The 17,356-nt window shown below is 41.8% G+C and overlaps 2 protein-coding genes across 3 annotated transcripts in view; both read right to left on the bottom strand.

Moving 5' to 3' along the window:
- Positions 1–4,611, bottom strand: part of NEK5 (NIMA related kinase 5) — a 49,856-nt gene extending 45,245 nt beyond the window's left edge. Inside the window, exons 1-3 of the mRNA XM_074960213.1 lie at positions 4,558–4,611; positions 3,203–3,343; positions 1,407–1,503 (exon numbers count right to left, since the gene is read on the bottom strand). Coding sequence (XP_074816314.1) covers positions 1,407–1,503; positions 3,203–3,319 — 214 coding nt within the window. The 5' untranslated portion in view covers positions 3,320–3,343; positions 4,558–4,611. The remainder of the gene's footprint in view (positions 1–1,406; positions 1,504–3,202; positions 3,344–4,557) is intronic.
- Positions 4,612–5,639: 1,028 nt separating this feature from the next.
- The window catches only part of NEK3 (NIMA related kinase 3), a 28,991-nt gene continuing 17,274 nt past the window's right edge, over positions 5,640–17,356 (bottom strand). For both annotated transcript variants that reach the window (XM_074960170.1, XM_074960179.1), the window contains exons 12-16: positions 16,587–16,689; positions 16,013–16,165; positions 14,592–14,726; positions 9,138–9,264; positions 5,640–6,126 (exon numbers count right to left, since the gene is read on the bottom strand). In XM_074960170.1, the coding sequence (XP_074816271.1) occupies positions 6,057–6,126; positions 9,138–9,264; positions 14,592–14,726; positions 16,013–16,165; positions 16,587–16,689 (588 nt within the window). In that variant the 3' untranslated portion in view covers positions 5,640–6,056. The remainder of the gene's footprint in view (positions 6,127–9,137; positions 9,265–14,591; positions 14,727–16,012; positions 16,166–16,586; positions 16,690–17,356) is intronic.

Below are 17,356 nucleotides of genomic sequence, written 5' to 3'. Positions count from 1 at the left end.
TAAAAACTAAAACATAAGTGCCACAGGATGTTCACCCCATACTAGGCTAGAAGGGGGTGGTGAGGCTGAGAAAGGACCAACTAACTGGATAAGCCACAGCTGAAAGGAATTAGATGGCCTAAGTAACCCCTTAATGATGGTGGAGCCAGGCTGAGAAGGAACACGCAGGGCTAATATAAAGCCAGCAAGCTGGTGGCAGAAGGGGGCTGTAGTGAGGGAGCCTACAGCTAATCTCTGGATATTAGAGAGGGAAAGAAGGAAACCTAGGGGGAGAGAGTGTAGGAAAAGGCTCAGGGGGAGAGAGTAGAATCTCAGAGTTATGAATACCTCGGGAATGGAGGTTGTTTGTAACTCTGAACAAAACATTATAGATGTTCTTTCAAAGGTTTACAACTGAACATTGACTTAATGCAGCTTCGAAACTTTACTATGCAGAAGAAAAATACTGCTTTTAACCATCTTAAATGAAACAAGCACAGAAACAGTTTCCTTACTTGTCAAATCTCTATTTTTAAACCTTCACTTTATTTTTTTAGTAGTTTACATTTAACACAGTACTGGGTTGTTTGGGGGTTTTTTGGTCTCTGCTGCTGCCAGATTGTGTCCTTCCAGTTCTAAATGAGGTATATGGTTGACCCGTCAGTTTGTAACTCTGGTGTTAGTACCTCTGAGTTTTTACTGTAGCAGCAGAGCTTGGTTGCTGATTAAAGGGTCCCTGGTCTGGAACCAGGAGCAGAGGGTCAGCCCAGGTTCACCTACCAGCCAATGACGAAGTGGCATATACTAGGCAGTGGAGACAAAGACTGTCTGGGACAGTCGTCAAATTGGACTTTGATACCTGGAAGGCGAGGACTATAGTGACCTGGCCGGAGGGCTCACTCAAAAAGACGGAATACCCTGAGTCACAGAGAGAGAGGGGCCATGCTGCAAGGAAAGGGGTGTCTTACCTGGAAGGAGCTAATCCCCTAAACAGCCAGGAGGAGGTCCCCTAGTGGTGAATGGTACCCCATAACAATAAGCAAGAGACAAACAGAGAAGGCTTAAAATATTAAAAGGGAAACACACACACACAGAGAAAACAAAAATGAGGGGAAAAGTTGCCTGGTACATCCTTTTCCAACCATGACTCCTGGCTGTAAATAGCTCAATAAGGCTCTAAGCCTGTTTCTTTGTCAATAAAACACCATGCATACTTCAAGTACTACAGAAGTAATACCTAATAACTTGGTCCAATTCCAGAAGTCATTTATGCGTACAAAACATTTAAGCTACATTTTTTTCAGGTTCCTAGGTGAGTAAAGTATTGTAATCTCAAATCATTTCTAGGGGGAAAAAATCATTAGGAGTTTTATAAAGGCCTAATTTTAAACACTAAAATCACAAATAAAATAAAGTTAAACTAAAACCTTGAACAGAACTGTAGAATGTTACTATATTTGGGTGCTTCATCTTAGCCAGAAGAATTACTTCTTTCTGAGATGCTTCTTTTTCTTTCACAGGCATCTAAAGTGAGTTTAAAAAACAAACAGTAAAATGCCAATTTGCTAGTAAAACTTTTTTCTATGTAAAGCTCATATCAAAACAGCCCTAGAAGATCCCATTAAATATGTGGTAGTGGATCTAAATGTTGCAAAAGTTATTTAAAGGGTTTTAATCACCATTTAGAAAATATGATGCATATACAGTGAAAAATACAAGTTCTGATATTTGAAAATATATTGACACTTTCTGACATTTTTAGACTCTGATCCTGAAAACACTTAAGCAAGTGTGTAAATTTACTCATGTGAATAGTCCTAATTAGTCAAAGGGACTTTTGTCACATGAGTAAAGTTAGTCCCAGGCTTAAGTGTTTGTAGGAGCAGGACCCATGTGACTTTCGTTCTTGGTATGTGTAAGTTCATATGAACAAAATACAAAGGAAAAATATTTTAAAATACTCCTCTTAAGTGTTATCCACTCTTCCAATATTTTGGGTGAAAGCCTAGCACCACTGAAGTCAATGGCAAAACTCCCATTGACTTCAGTGGGAATAAGATTTCACCCATGGTGTTTTTCTTGAAGCACCAGATCCTGAAGTCTAGTGATTTCTTGAGAATCTCATCTTTCATTTAAAAGTTGAAAATGTAACATATTTGTACACTGGAGGGTGAGAAACCAAAAGGCAAATAAAAAGAACCCAAAATCTATTGGTTTTTTTTTTTTTTTTTTTTTTTTTTTAAGTCTTGTAATTTTTGAACATGACTCATGATTTTTGAATGCTCAGGCTTGGCAATTTTTTAAAATTATTTATCTTAAAGCTGTGTACAGCCAAAATCTGAAGTCTTGTATTCCTGGCAAATGTTGATTATTGTATTGTTGGTGAATACAGTTTAGAGAAAATTTGTACAGCTTTAGTAATTTTTAGGTTGTAAAGTCTCTGGGTTTGAGTATGAAAGTTGTATAAAGATTTTCAGACCTGGACTATAAAAATGTGTTCTTCTATTGCAGCTGCCTAATACATCGCACACACACTCATTCATATTAATCACTAAGAGGACTGCTCCTCTCCCCAGACTGTGAATTACTTAATTTTGAAAATAAGTGAACATTGAAGAAGCAGAGTAACACATCACAAAATATACTTTGTTCAGTTATTTTGAGAGCAGTAGCTTCATTTTAATTATATGTTCTATCATATTTTACTCACTGTCATGTTTTTAAATTACAAAGAAGTTTAGAAATGAATTAATTGAAATGGCTTGAAGACTAAAACATGTTCTGTTAATAAAGTTCAATTCATAGTTATCTTGTGAGAGATTGAAACACAACAAGTAAATTAAATTTAAACAAATTTTGGTGGAGAAAATGGGAATACTCACAATTAGTAACCATTATACTTGGTAATAAATGTTTGGCAGGGATATGCCCATAATTTCTATACTTGTTCTCATACTCTACACATAGATAAGTCTGAACTAACTGGAAATATAGTGGGCATGTTTTTGTTATGTTAGGTTTGTACATGTAATAACGCTTGCAAATCACTACATTAATAGACAAACTGAACACAGTCTTTTAGAAATCTTAACTTTATATAGTCTACATACAATTGTAAAGGAAATAAAAAAACTCCTAAATTTACATTGTAGTAACGCATATCATTATAACCAATTAAATAAAAAACATCAGTATTATATAGGGTTACTTTTGTTGTTTTTACCTTTGTTAAATTGATCTCTTTGATAACAGATTGGTGGTTATCTACCTTTCCTTTTGCTAAGAATACTTTGCCAAAGGCTCCTTCCCCAATCATTTTAATAATTTCATATTTATCCATGATGTCTTTGTCTTAAAGCAGTGTCTAAAATACAAAAAAAGTCCCAAATATGAGGGTCTCACACGTAATCAGTGTTCTGAAAATATTCCAATGGATTTCACAAGTTGATGAAGTCACAAATTTGAAGAATTTAATCACAATCACTGTCACGAGCTGGGTTGGTGTGCAGTGTATTTAAACCAGTTTTTCCAAATGTAAGAATGCTAAGCCCCCACCACCTTAAGGAAAATAAACCAGTCACAACTCCCTTCAGTGCCAGGTGCTGTTAGAAGTCCACTCAAGATGTGTTTCAGAGTAGCAGCCATGTTAGTCTGTATTCGCAAAAAGAAAAGGAGGACTAGTGGCACCTTAGAGACTAACCAATTTATTTGAGCATAAGCTTTCATGAGCTACAGCTCACTTCATGGGATGCATTCAGTGGAAAATACAGTGAGGAGATTTATATACACACAGAACATGAAACAATGGGTGTTTATCATGCACACTGTAAGGAGAGTGATCACTTCAGATGAGCTATTACCAGTAGGAGGGGGAGAAAACCCTTTGTAGTGATAATCAAGGTGGGCCATTTCCAGGAGTTAACAAGAACGTCTGAGGATGTGTTGACACTAATGCTATAGGCATTAATAATATGACATGACTTCTCTTTCCTTATAAGCTTTGAGGCTCAGTGAAGTAGTTACAAAGTGTTATCACTGGCGTCTGGGTTAGCACCCACTGAAACGAATGGGGACGTTCACACTGCAGCTACCAGGCAGCGCTGGATGCCCATCTCACAGCCAGGACTGCGTTTGCAGCCCCTTCTGGCAACCAGCTAGAGAGTCGGACACAAGCGGGGCTCTGGGACGATGGGGGGAACCCGCACTTCGGGAAAGGCTGGATCCGACCGTGGGCGCCTGTATCAGGCCCCAGACAGCTGCAGGCAGAAGGCGGGGCTGGGGCGGCCTTGGTTTGCAGCCGGCCCTACACAAAGTCTCCCTGTTTATCGCTATCTCTGCAGTTTTTGTTTTTTTGGGGGTAGGAGCGCTCTGTCCCCGGTGTCGTCCCCCCCCCCCGTACTGTGGGGGCCACGGGGTTATCCCCGAGTCCTCGCCCCGCCCGGCTGGGCCTCCCCGCCCCGCGCGCTCCGTTGCCATGGAGCCGGGACGCGCCAGGCCCGCAGCCCCAGCGCAGCCCCTCGTTCAGCCCCCCGCGCGGCGCCGCCTGTCCCGGCGGCTCTAGAGTGGGGCGCGCGGTACCTGTGTGCCGGAGCCGGCCCGGGTCCCGCGCCCCGCAGCAGTAAGAGAACCCCGGGGGTGGGGGGGAGGAGGAGGAGCCCGGGCTCCCCGAGGGGGGAGGAGCCTGGACAATATAGGGCCCTGACCCCTCCCGGGATCCCCTAGCGCGGCCCCCTCACACAAGGGTCAAGGTCCTCACTGCATCCGCATCACCCACTACCTCCCATCACCCAGTGTTGTCTGCACCCGCATTACCCAATGAACGTGCACCCCATCACCCACTGTATCCCATTACTCACTGCTTCCCATCACTGTACCTTACCACCCAATGGATTCCCCACCACCCAATGCACCCCATCACTCAGTGTCACCTGCACCCCATCACCCACTGCACCCTGATCACCTAGTGTCCTCACTGTACCAGCATCACCCAGTGTACCCCATCACCCTGTGTCATCACTGCACCCCCATCACCCACTGCACTCCATCACCCAGTGTCCTCACTATACCACATCACCCAGTGTACCCTATCACTCACTGCACCCCCATTACCATATCACCCAGTGTACCCCATCATCCAGTGTCATCACTGCACCCCCATCACCTACTGCACCCCATCATCCAGTGTCCTCACTGCACCCCCACCACCCAGTATACCTCCATCACCCAGTATACTCACTACACCCTCATCACCCAGTGCACCTCAATCCCCAGTGTTCTGATTGCACCCCCCCCCCATTACCCAGAGTCATGACCACACCCCCCCAATCACCAGAGTCCTCACTACATACCGAGACCTGTGTCTTCTTTATTACATCTCCCCCCATCGCCCAGTGTTCCTGCCCCAAGACTAGAATGGTCATTCCAATTGACGAAGATCTGTGTTCCACCTGCAACTCACAAAAGAGACCAGTGTCCCCTTCCCCTCACCACACACCCACACAGACACACACCACACACACACGTCCTCTCTGCACATAAACCTACCACCACCATATTCAAGGTTTTCTGTAAATATCTTCCATGTTACTAAAATAAATAAACAAAAACAATCAAGTCTAGGGCATTTTCAAAGGATTACAAACGGGCTGGAGAGAGCCGTAGACCTTTATTAAAAGTTATTATAGTCCCTAAAGCTACCTTCAGGCAAAAATCAGTTATTCCTACTATAAAATATCTGTATTTTTAATCAAAAAGAAACACCTTGCATATTATTCTTTTAGTGCTACCATTCCTCACTTGCCACACTATGATCAATTTAAACAGTGTTGCTCTCCTGGACATTTCTACAGAACAAGCATATATATTCAATACTCAGATTTGTTCATTGGATTGGGGTTTTAATTTTTATCATGTAAATTTTTTCTCCATTCTGATGTGTATGAAACTTATACATTCAGAACTAATCAACTTGAAAACTGTTGATTTAGCATAAAAAATTAAAATCCAAACTTGGTGTAGAAACATTTAACAACTGTAATTTATATATTGTACATATAATTGTTACATTTTATAGTCTTTCAGTCACTGTATTTGGCCATCATCTTCAGTTCAGACACCCAATCTGGATCATCTTCCTCTTCAAAGTCCCTAAAAACAGATTAAAAAAAATAAATTCTCAAAGCTAAAATAATACAGTCATAAAAATCTTGACTACTATTTTTCCTTCTTCCATAATTATCCCACATATCACGCTGAATTACAGTCAAAACAACCTAATTACGAAAGATATATTCCTTACACCTTTGTGATTAGGGAATAGAAAGGAATTATTTTTTGAATTCATTCAAATTATAGCTTTCATAAGAAAACAAAGACAAGGGCCCAGATCCACAAAAGGGACTAAGGTGTTGCAATGCCGAGCATCATGGCATCTAACTTTTAGGCACCTAGAAAATCACAGGAACAACACTGTGATCCAGGAAGCCTAAATTAGGTACCTAGGCTCTTATACAACAAATGGGGAGAGATAGGTGGCTTAGAACGTGATCTGCAAAACCAGCATGCTAGGTGGAGAGCCACATAAACCAAAAAATGGAAGATGCCAACAAGAGGAGTGTGTTCTAAGCCTTTCAGAAAGCCTTTGACAAGGTCCCTCATCAACAGCTCTTAAGCAAACTAAGGCCTTGTCTACACTACAGGAGAAATTCAATCTAAGCTACACAATTTGAGCTACGTGAATAGCGTACCTCAAATCGATGTCACTTAGATCTACTTACCGTGATCTACACTACGTGATGTCAACGGGAGACGCTCTCCCATGGACTACCCCTACTCTTCTTGATTCAGTGGAGTATAGGAGTCAATAGGAGAGCAATCTGCAGTTGATTAGCGGGTCTTCACTAGACCCACTAAATCGACCGCCTCTGCAATGATTGCCACTCGTCGATCCTCCGGTAAGTGTAGACAAGCCCTAAGCAGTCATGGGGTAAGAGGGAAGATCCTCTCATGGATCAGTAACTGGTTAAAAGACAGGACACAAAGGGTAGGAATAAACTGTCCATTTTCATAATGGAGAGCGGTCCTCCAATTATTTGTACTGGGACCTGTGTTGTTTAACATACTCATAAATGATTTGGAAAGGGGAGTGAACAGTCAGCTGGCAAAATTTGTAGACAATACAAAATTACTCAAAACAGTGAAGTCCAAAGCTGGCTGCAAAGAGTTACAAAGAGATCTCACTAAACTGGGTGACTGGGCAACAAAATGGCAGATGACATTCAAATGTTGATAAATACAAAGCAATGCACATTGGGAAAAATAATCCCAGCTATACATACCAAATGCTGGGGTCTAAATTAGCTATTACTGCTCAAGAAAGAGATCATGGAGTCACTGTAGATAATTCCAATGTACATTGGGAAAATTAATCCTAACTATACATACAAAATGATGGGGTCTAAATTAGCTCTTACCACTCAAGAAAGATCTTGCAGTCTACGTGGATAGTTCTCTGTAAACATCTGCTCAATATGTAGTGGCAATCAAAAAAGCTAACAAAATATTAGGAACCCCTAAGAAAAGGATAGGAGTACTTGTGGCACCTTAGAGACTAACAGATTTATTTGAGCATAAGCTTTTGTGAGCTACAGCTCACTTCATCGGATGCATTCAGTAGAAAATATTCTGAACCATTAGGAAAGGGATAGATAATGAAATAGAAAATATAATGCCACTATATAAATATATGGTGTGCCCACACCTTCAATATTGCGTGCAGTTCTGGTCACCCCATCTCAAATAAGATATATTTGAATTGGAAAAGGTACAGAGAAGGACTATAAAAGTGATTAGAGGTATGGAACAGCTTCCATATGAGAAGAGATTAAAAAGACTGGACTGTTCATCTTAAAAAAAAGATGACTAAAGGGGAGATATGATAGAGGTCTATAAAATCATGACTGGTTTGGAGAAAGTAAATGGGGAAGCATTATTTACCCCTTCACACACCACAAGAACTAGGGGTCACCCGATTAAATTAATAGACAGCAGGTTTAAAAACAAACAAAATGAAGTGCTTCTTCACACAACACACAGTGAACCTGCAGAACTTGTTGCCATGTGATGTGGTGAAAGCCAAAAGTATAACTGCGTTAAAAACAAATTAGATAAGTTCATAGATGATAGGTCCACCAATGGCTATCAGCCAAGATGGCCAGGGATGCAATCCCATGTTCCAAGTGTTCCTAAACCTCCAACTGCCAGAAGCTGGGACTGGACGACAGGGGATGGATCACTCAGTAATTTCCCTGTTCTGTTAATTCCCTCTGAATCACCTGGCACTGGCCACTGTCAGAAGACGGGATACTGGACTCGATGGACCATTGGTCTTACCCAGTATGACCATTCTTATGCCAACAGTGAACAACAGTAAGGAAATCTGTAATTTATTTAATTTTGACATCACCAGTACGTATAAAAATGGTACTTATTAGCAAATGCACAAGTGGTACTATAAAGAGGAAAAAGGGTTCAAAATATAAAATAATAATTCAGGAGAGAAAACATAGATGTATAAGTCAAAAATCAGAAATGTCCAAAGTGTCAAAACAGCGTAGGTAGGCATCACACACTCTAAGGCCATTCAATAATCTTGGGGTCAGCAGTGTGAAGTCTGAAAAGTCCTCCTGACAGACCAGGAAGAGATAAGCAGCCATTCAGTAGATGTGCGGCATCCCAAACCACACTGCAGCCACTCGACAGCTGTTCCTGAGGTTCTGGGTATGCTCACTTGCCGCACACCTCACAACTTCACATCTGAAATGGCTGCACTTGCACCAGAAGCTTGAAGCCAGTTAGTCTCTCATCAGGCTGAGTGATGAGGAAGGAGTTTCTTACAGTGGAAGCAGCTCATTCCCATTTGGCTCGCCACAATGTGGCAAGTATGTGAAATATGGTAGTGAAAAAGTACTTTGAATTTTATACTTTAGTAGCAATAGCAATAAATGTGGTTAGATAAAAGACGCATGGATTTATATGCTGAAAAATGATAAAACGTTCCACATTTTCATGAGAAAAGGTTATTTTTGAACAATTGCTCTAACAAAGCTAAAGAAAACCATGAGAGCTGAATATAATTTTCAAGCTGTGTTGGAACATACGTGTCTTCCTCATCAGATCTTGGTTCAAGCCTCTCAGAATCCATTAAAATGGCTTCACCTTCACCATCTATTTCATCAGATACTTTGGTTTCCTCAGAAAGTGGACCTCTCAATAAGTCTTCAGAGGCTTTGAAACAGAGGGGGGGGACCCACAATAATTTAGTGTGAAAAAATAAAGCTAGAAGTGTTTCAAAACCAAAATCAAATGTCCATAAAATTCACACCTCCCAATGCCTCACCAGTCCCCCAGGTTTTGAATATTGCTCCTAAATTCTTTCTACCGCCCCCTTTGTTAACTCTTCCAACCAAACTAAGCTCCATAAATCATAAGGTTTGTCTTCATTGTAGTTAACCCAAGTCATAACTTGAGCATTTAACTTGAGTTCCATTCACACACAAAACCCTTTAATTTGAGTGTGGTAGTATTTTTTAATTTGAGCTGACAAGCCTTTTGGCTATAGCTCAAGTTAGCACAATTCTTCAACTGCTAACACAATTGCTCTGTGTTGCTAATACAATCACCCTGTGCAATAAACCAATCATTCTGTGCAGCTAAGGGCATGTCTACACAGCCGACGTTAAAGCGCTGCCATGGCAGCCCACAACTACATAGCCACGTTAAAGTGCTACCATGGCAGCACTTTAACGTGGCTATGTAGTTGTGGGCTGTAATAAAACCACCTCCACGAGGGGAATGGCTACCAGCGCTATCTACACTACCACTTTACAGCGCTGAAACTTGCATTGCTCAGGGGTTTTTTACACACCCCTGAGCAAAGAAAGTTTCAGCACTGTACGTGGCAGTGTAGACACAGCCTAAGTGTTGATTTGCAGCATGGTTGCTTTGACCTGAGCTAGGCTAACTCAAGTGGCGTTAACTTGGATGTAGATAACTCGAGTTAACCCTCCTGTGAAGACATAGCTATTGGTAATATTCACCCTACCTTATTCCTGGAAGAATTCTGGGCCACTGTGCAATACAGAATTTCCTTTTCCCAACAGAAATGGGTTGCAGTGCTGTTGGCCACCATGAGTGGCCGATAGACGTGACAGAGCCCAGCTCACACACAGAAGACACTGCTCGGGGGAGGGAGAGGGACCTAGAAGCTTCCTGGCAGCTAGAGTTCCCAGCACACCCTGAGGGAAGGAGAGGGAGGCACGCAGGAAACTGTGCAAGCCTGGGACCAAGCATCAGCTTGTTTCTCCCTCTGGATCCCTGGGTTCTGCAGCAGGAGGGGGACTGGTGGGCACATGGCTGACCTCTGGCGGGGAGGGAATGGGTGTCTGGGCTCGGCGGGGGGTGCAAGTATCTGGGAAAAGGGGGGCCCATGGCTGGGCTTGGGGGACAGGGTGTGGGTAACTGGGCTCTGGGGAGGAGGGGGTTTGGGTGTATTGGCTGGGAGGGGCGGGGGGCACCGCAGCTGGGCTATGCGGGGGAGGGGTTGTAGGCATCTGGCCCTTTGCTGGGCTCGGAGGGGGGGGAGGGAAGGGGACAGAGAAACAGGAATTGAGTTGTCATAGGAGTTTCTTTAACTCTCTACTCCTAGGGAAATTTTTGCGTGTGTCTGTATTATTACAAACATATTTGCTGACAGGTATTTTGAAATAAATTACCAAAATAACTGAAACTAGCATGATTATCTAGTGTTATTTTGACAAATAAAATTTGCAGAATTTTTAATTTTTTGGAGCAGAATGTCCACAGGAGTAACCTTGCTTCAGGTGGCCCATGTGAAGGCCTTCCCACCACTTACGTTCAAAGAACCTTTTTGTACTGGGTGAATTTCATCTTATGTATTTATAGAGCTACACACATCCTAAGAGAGAGTACACATACTGCCAAAATCAGGCTCCATGGTCCAACAACTCTTTTGTTTCTCAGGCAAATTAGCCTGTCTGACTTTAGCTCTCTCAAAATTAACAACCTCTTACTGCTACCATATGAAAAATCAACCAACATCAGCACATTCATAGATTTTAAGGAGACAGGAGACCATTATGATCATCTAGTCTGACACTCCACATAACACAGGCCAAAAATTTCACCCATCAAATCATGTATCTAGCTCAGAGTTTGTGGCTGAGCTAGAACTTATATTTTAGAAAATCATCCAATCTTTATTTAAAGAGTTCAGGTGATGGAAAATCCACCAAATCCCGAGGCAAGCTGTTCCAATGACTACTTACTCTCACTGTTAATGTGTATTTTATTTTATCCGAATTTGTCTAACTTCAACTTCCAGCCATTGGATCGCATTGTCCCTTTATCTGTTAAGGAACACTCTGCTATCAGAAATTTTTTCCCCATGTAGTACTCATAGACCTCTTAACATTCTCATTGGTAAGCTAAATAAATTGAGCTTCTTAAGTCTTTCACTGTCAGACAGGTTTTCCCAAACTCAAATCATACTTGTAACTTTTTCCTTAAGCCTTTCTTCAGTTTTTAAATGTGGACAAGCAAAGAAAGTATAAAGTCAAATCATAAACTGGACACAAAGAAAGACATTCTCCTATGCCCACAGCATCAGCACAGGCTTTTACACTCTTTGTTAAATGAGTAAACAAGCTAATAAAGCAGTCTGCAAAAGAATGCAGGGTAGAATCAGAATCTGGCACCTGGTCTACACCTAAAAATTAGATCAACCTAGCTACATTTCTCAGGGCTGTGAAAAATTTCAAGCCCTGTGTGACATAGCTAGGTCAGCCTAACCACTACTGTAGATGCAGCCAGGTCAACAGAAGAATTCTTCTGTCAACCTAGCTACCATCTCTCAAGGCTGTGGATTTACTAGAGCAACAGAAATACCCTGTCATTGTAGCGAATGTCTACACTACAGCAGCGTAGGTGCAGCACTGTAGTGCTTGTAGTGTAGACATACCCTGGGGCCATGGCTTCCCAAAGCTCTGCCACTTGTACTAAAGAGGCAGCAAATCTGCTAGAAGAAATTCTTTTTTATCTTAAAAAGAAAAGGAGGACTTGTGGCACCTTAGAGACTAACCAATTTATTTGAGCATGAGCTTTCGTGAGCTACAGCTCACTTCATCGGATGCATACTGTGGAAATTGCAGAAGACATTATATACACAGACACCATGAAACAATACCTCCTCCCACCCCACTCTCCTGCTGGTAATAGCTTATCTAAAGTGATCATCAAGTTGGGCCATTTCCAGCAAAAATCCAGGTTCTCTCACCCTCCGCCCCCCCACAGACAAACTCACTCTCTTGCTGGTAATAGCCCATCCAAAGTGACCACTGTCTTCACAATGTGTATGATAATCAAGGTGGGCCATTTCCTGCAGAAATCCAGGTTCTCTCACCCCCTCACCCCCCTCCAAAAACCACACACACAAACTCACTCTCCTGCTGGTAATAGCTCATCCAAAGTGACCACTCTCCCTACAATGTGCATGACAATCAAGGTGGGCCATTTCCAGCACAAATCCAGGTTTTCTCACCCACCCCCCCCCCACACAAACTCACTCTCCTACTGGCAATAGCTCATCCAAACTGACCACTCTTCCCACAATGTGCATGACAATCAAGGTGGGCCACTTCCAGCATAAATCCAAGTTTAAATCCAAGTTGGGGGCTGAAGGTGACGGCTAGTGGCGTTCTGTTATTTTCTTTGTTAGTTCCCAGAAGTCACCTACTACAGGACAGGCCTAACAAAGAAAATAACAGAACGCCACTAGCCGTCACCTTCAGCCCCCAACTAAAACCCCTCCAACGCATTATTAAGGATCTACAACCTATCCTGAAGGATGACCCAACACTCTCACAAATCTTGGGAGACAGGCCAGTCCTTGCCTACAGACAACCCCCCAACCTGAAGCGATTATCTCACCAACAACCACATACCACACAACAGAACCACTAACCCAGGAACCTATCCTTGCAACAAAGCCCGTTGCCAACTGTGCCCACATATCTATTCAGGGGACACCATCACAGGGCCTAATAACATCAGCCACACTATCAGAGGCTCGTTCACCTGCACATCCACCAATGTGATATATGCCATCATGTGCCAGCAATGCCCCTCTGCCATGTACATTGGTCAAACTGGACAGTCTCTACGTAAAAGAATAAATGGACACAAATCAGATGTCAAGAATTATAACATTCATAAACCAGTCGGAGAACACTTCAATCTCTCTGGTCACGCAATCAGAGACATGAAGGTCGCTATCTTACAACAAAAAAACTTCAAATCCAGAGTCCAGCGAGAAACTGCTGAATTGGAATTCATTTGCAAATTGGATACTATTAATTTAGGCTTAAATAGAGACTGGGAGTGGCTAAGTCATTATGCAAGGTAGCCTATTTCCCCTTCTTTTTCCTCCCCCCCTCCCCCCCCTCGACGTTCTGGTTAAACTTGGATTTATGCTGGAAGTGGCCCACCTTGATTGTCATGCACATTGTGGGAAGAGTGGTCAGTTTGGATGAGCTATTGCCAGTAGGAGAGTGAGTTTGTGTGTGTGTGGGGGGGGGGGGTGAGAAAACCTGGATTTGTGCTGGAAATGGCCCACCTTGATTATCATGCACATTGTAGGGAAAGTGGTCACTTTGGATGAGCTATTACCAGCAGGAGAGTGAGTTTGTGTGTGTATGGGGGTGGGGGAGTGAGAAAACCTGTATTTGTGCTGGAAATGGCCCACCTTGATTTTCATGCAGGTTGTAAGGAGAGTGGTCACTTTGGATAGGCTATTATCAGCAGGAGAGTGAGTTTGTGTGTGTGGTTTATGGAGGGGGGTGAGGGGGTGAGAGAACCTGGATTTCTGCAGGAAATGGCCCACCTTGATCATCATACACATTGTGAAGAGAGTGGTCACTTTGGATGGGCTATTACCAGCAAGAGAGTGAGTTTGTCTGTGGGGGGGCGGAGGGTGAGAAAACCTGGATTTTTGCTGGAAATGGCCCAACTTGATGATCACTTTAGATAAGCTATTACCAGCAGGAGAGTGGGGTGGGAGGAGGTATTGTTTCATGGTGTCTGTGTATATAATGTCTTCTGCAATTTCCACAGTATGAATCCGATGAAGTGAGCTGTAGCTCACGAAAGCTCATGCTCAAATAAATTGGCTAGTCTCTAAGGTGCCACAAGTCCTCCTCTTCTTTTTGCGAATACAGACTAACACGGCTGTTACTCTGAAACCTTTTTTATCTTACTCTTTCAGCATCCTGCCTTCCAGAAGGCTGCCATGGACATGGCCACCAAAAGCGGTAGGTGAAAGTGGGGGGTCAAGAGATTACGTACAGACTTGCAGCTGTGTGGTAAAATTTCTCTCATTTGTTTTTAATAGTCTAATTTTTGTTTAATAAAATGATTTTAAAATAAATCTGCTGGGATTTTGAAAGTCAAACATATAAATAATGCTATATAATGAAAAACTTTGTTCACTATGGATCTGATTTTCAAAATGTCAGTTTGCCTGTAGACTCAGGATTTACCTGGTTTATAGATAGTGTAGGTTTTAAATGCTAAGCTGATATCAGCATTCTTGAGAATATTCATCAAGGTGTGAGGAGTTTCTTTGATCCACTGCTTACGTGGCTTATCTTCACTGTATTTTATAACACAGCCACCTAGTAAAAACATCATTAGTATGTTTCAGGGTATGATTTGCTAGCTACATAAGATACCATTAATAAAATGAATTATAGAGATATCTACTAGAGAAATAACAGAGAGGTGTGGTCTGGAGGTTTGAGCTTATAGCATTATTGCCCAGCTGCCCAGACATACAGTCCTTTAGTTGGTGAACTGATGCTGATTGTGTTAGCACTAGAGCAGAATGAGGGTACTGAAGGCAGCAAGGGATTCTGAATTCTGTTAGGAAGCCAGCAGAAGCCAGGACCAAGTGTAGAGGCATAACACGTCTCCCTGGATATCATATGCCTCTATGAATCTCACAGGATGGAGCCCGGGGGGCCAGTTCTGCAGAAGAAAAACTCACTCCTATAGCGGAAATCAAGGGAAATGCATGAGTCCAAACATGTTTAGTTTCCATTCCATGGCCTGGTGTATCATCTGCTCCCCCAACTTCTGGAATTTTCTGACCATTAATATTTTGATTTTGTAACCAAATGCTAATGCTAGTTTTCACATTTATTTATAATATATATTTATCCCATCATAATAATTATAGTCCTATAAGCATGAACAAGGCATCCATTACTGCAGTATGTGGGTGCACTGTACAAGGTAAAATCTGCACATTTTTCAGTAAAGGATCTGTGCTGAACTGTTCCTATTGAGAGTTGTTATCACAGCAGAACATAGAAAAAGAGTCTCTGAGACACAGTAATTAGAGCCTAGGCCATTTAAGCCTTTGTCAATGGTAATCAGCACTTGAATGACCTGCACGTTAGTTGAAAACAGCGCAGAAGCTGAAGCACAAATGTGATATGCTCCCACCAGCTTGCTCTACTCAAAAAATGGGAAGCTGAATTCTGCATCAACTGAATCTTACAAGTAGCTCTCACGGTTAACTCAATGTAGAGCACGTTAAAGTGATTTAGCCTCATGTAACAAGGGACATAACTGTGATTAAGGCACAATCTTTTGGTCAGACAGAGATGACGACCATTTTGCTGTCAACACTGCTTTTATCACTTGTGGCTCTTTACCACACTGCTGGCATCTATCTCAGACTTTTAAAATCACACCTTAAAAATCAGACACCTATTCTCTTCCGCATTGTTTACTTCTTCAAACCCTTATTGGTATGGTGGTTTTTGTCATTATTAGATATCCCTTGCATAGTGCTGTCATTTTCTAAAAAAATCATTTTTTTACAACACCATTAAGAAGCCTGCACATTTCTTGTATGAAAAAGAAATAAAAGTCAATACATTCAGTCTGATCTTACTTTTATCCTCTTCAGCTGTAAAACTGGAAGAAAGCAAGGATGCATTTTCCAGGACATTTACCACTGTATTGGACACTCCCCTTTCCCAATGTCTTCTGTGGGGACTTGGCGAATTTGCATTCTTTGGGGGGACTTCACAGTTTTCTGATGAAACTGCCATGAAAAAGAAAGCTGATTACTAGCTTCTAACACATTTCTATGCTCAAACAAAATATTATAATGAGCAATAAAGTACTCTAGCAACACTGAGATTGGACACTATGGGTCAAAATGTGGACTTAATGGAAGTGGGTGTAACTCCAGTTTGGTCTCATGTGTTAGTTTATTTTTATTACATCAACTGTTTTCAAAGAACCTGCTTTTCTAACATGGTGGGCAAGACTTTAATCTGAAATATACAATAATCATCCCTGTATTTCAAAAAGTTTGCATGCAAGTGTACTGGCACCTTTTTCTGTAATTACAATGTTGTGTACTCCACATATTTAAGTTAAAGATTTAGCTGTCTGTACAGCAGATCAGCATCACTATAAAGAAGAGAACTCGTAAGCCTTAGGAATTCAATGTACATTACCCTCTTCACCAGCTCCCCTTTGCTTCAGTGTCCTCTCACTCAAGCGCTTGGTAATGTTCTCTAGTTCTGAATTGCTACCTGCACTACTTTGATCTTCATGTTGCTTTAAAAGGCACAAGGACAGCATCAATCATTACTTGTATTGTTAAAACAATTAAACAATAATCCTTACAAGTCTTTTTTTGGTACATTTTGAACAAAAATACTAGTCAAGAATTTTAAAGTTAATACCACTGAAACCAAACCAGCAATTGCACTGCACTTCCCATACCCCATTTCATACTGTATGTCCCTTCTTGACAGAGAGTCTGAATTTCTGACACGAAGCATAAGTTTAATTACATAAGGCTATGCATCTTTTAATTTTTTTAAGCAGAAGCAATATAATGGAGAATGAATAGGTGGAGCTGGATTGGATGAATGAATAGGAATTGAGCTGGAGAACAACAAGGTACACCCAAACAGGAAGCTCCCAGATTGACAGGTCCATTAAGAAACTCAGCCAAGGAAAGGAAATGAGCCTTATTGGCAACATGTCTCTTTTCTATTTTGAAAAATACAGTCACTGGGCATGGTGTAAGCTCTGCTAAAATTTGCTCAGAAGTGATCTTTCAGTCATTTATGACTTAATTTAAATTAATTACCCCTCACCCCAAATCAAGCATGGGCACTAGTTCCCAGAGAGGAATATGTCCAAGCTAAACTGTTTCTGCTGTGGCTTGTTCAGTGTTTTTGTTTTTAAAGCAAATGGACATGTGTATTTTTATCCA

The sequence above is a fragment of the Natator depressus genome, chromosome 1 (assembly GCF_965152275.1).
Source record: "Natator depressus isolate rNatDep1 chromosome 1, rNatDep2.hap1, whole genome shotgun sequence".
In the NCBI taxonomy this organism is placed as follows: Eukaryota; Metazoa; Chordata; order Testudines; family Cheloniidae; genus Natator; species Natator depressus.
The sequence above is the reverse complement of the archived record's forward strand: the minus strand, read 5'-3'. Positions and strand labels throughout refer to the sequence as shown.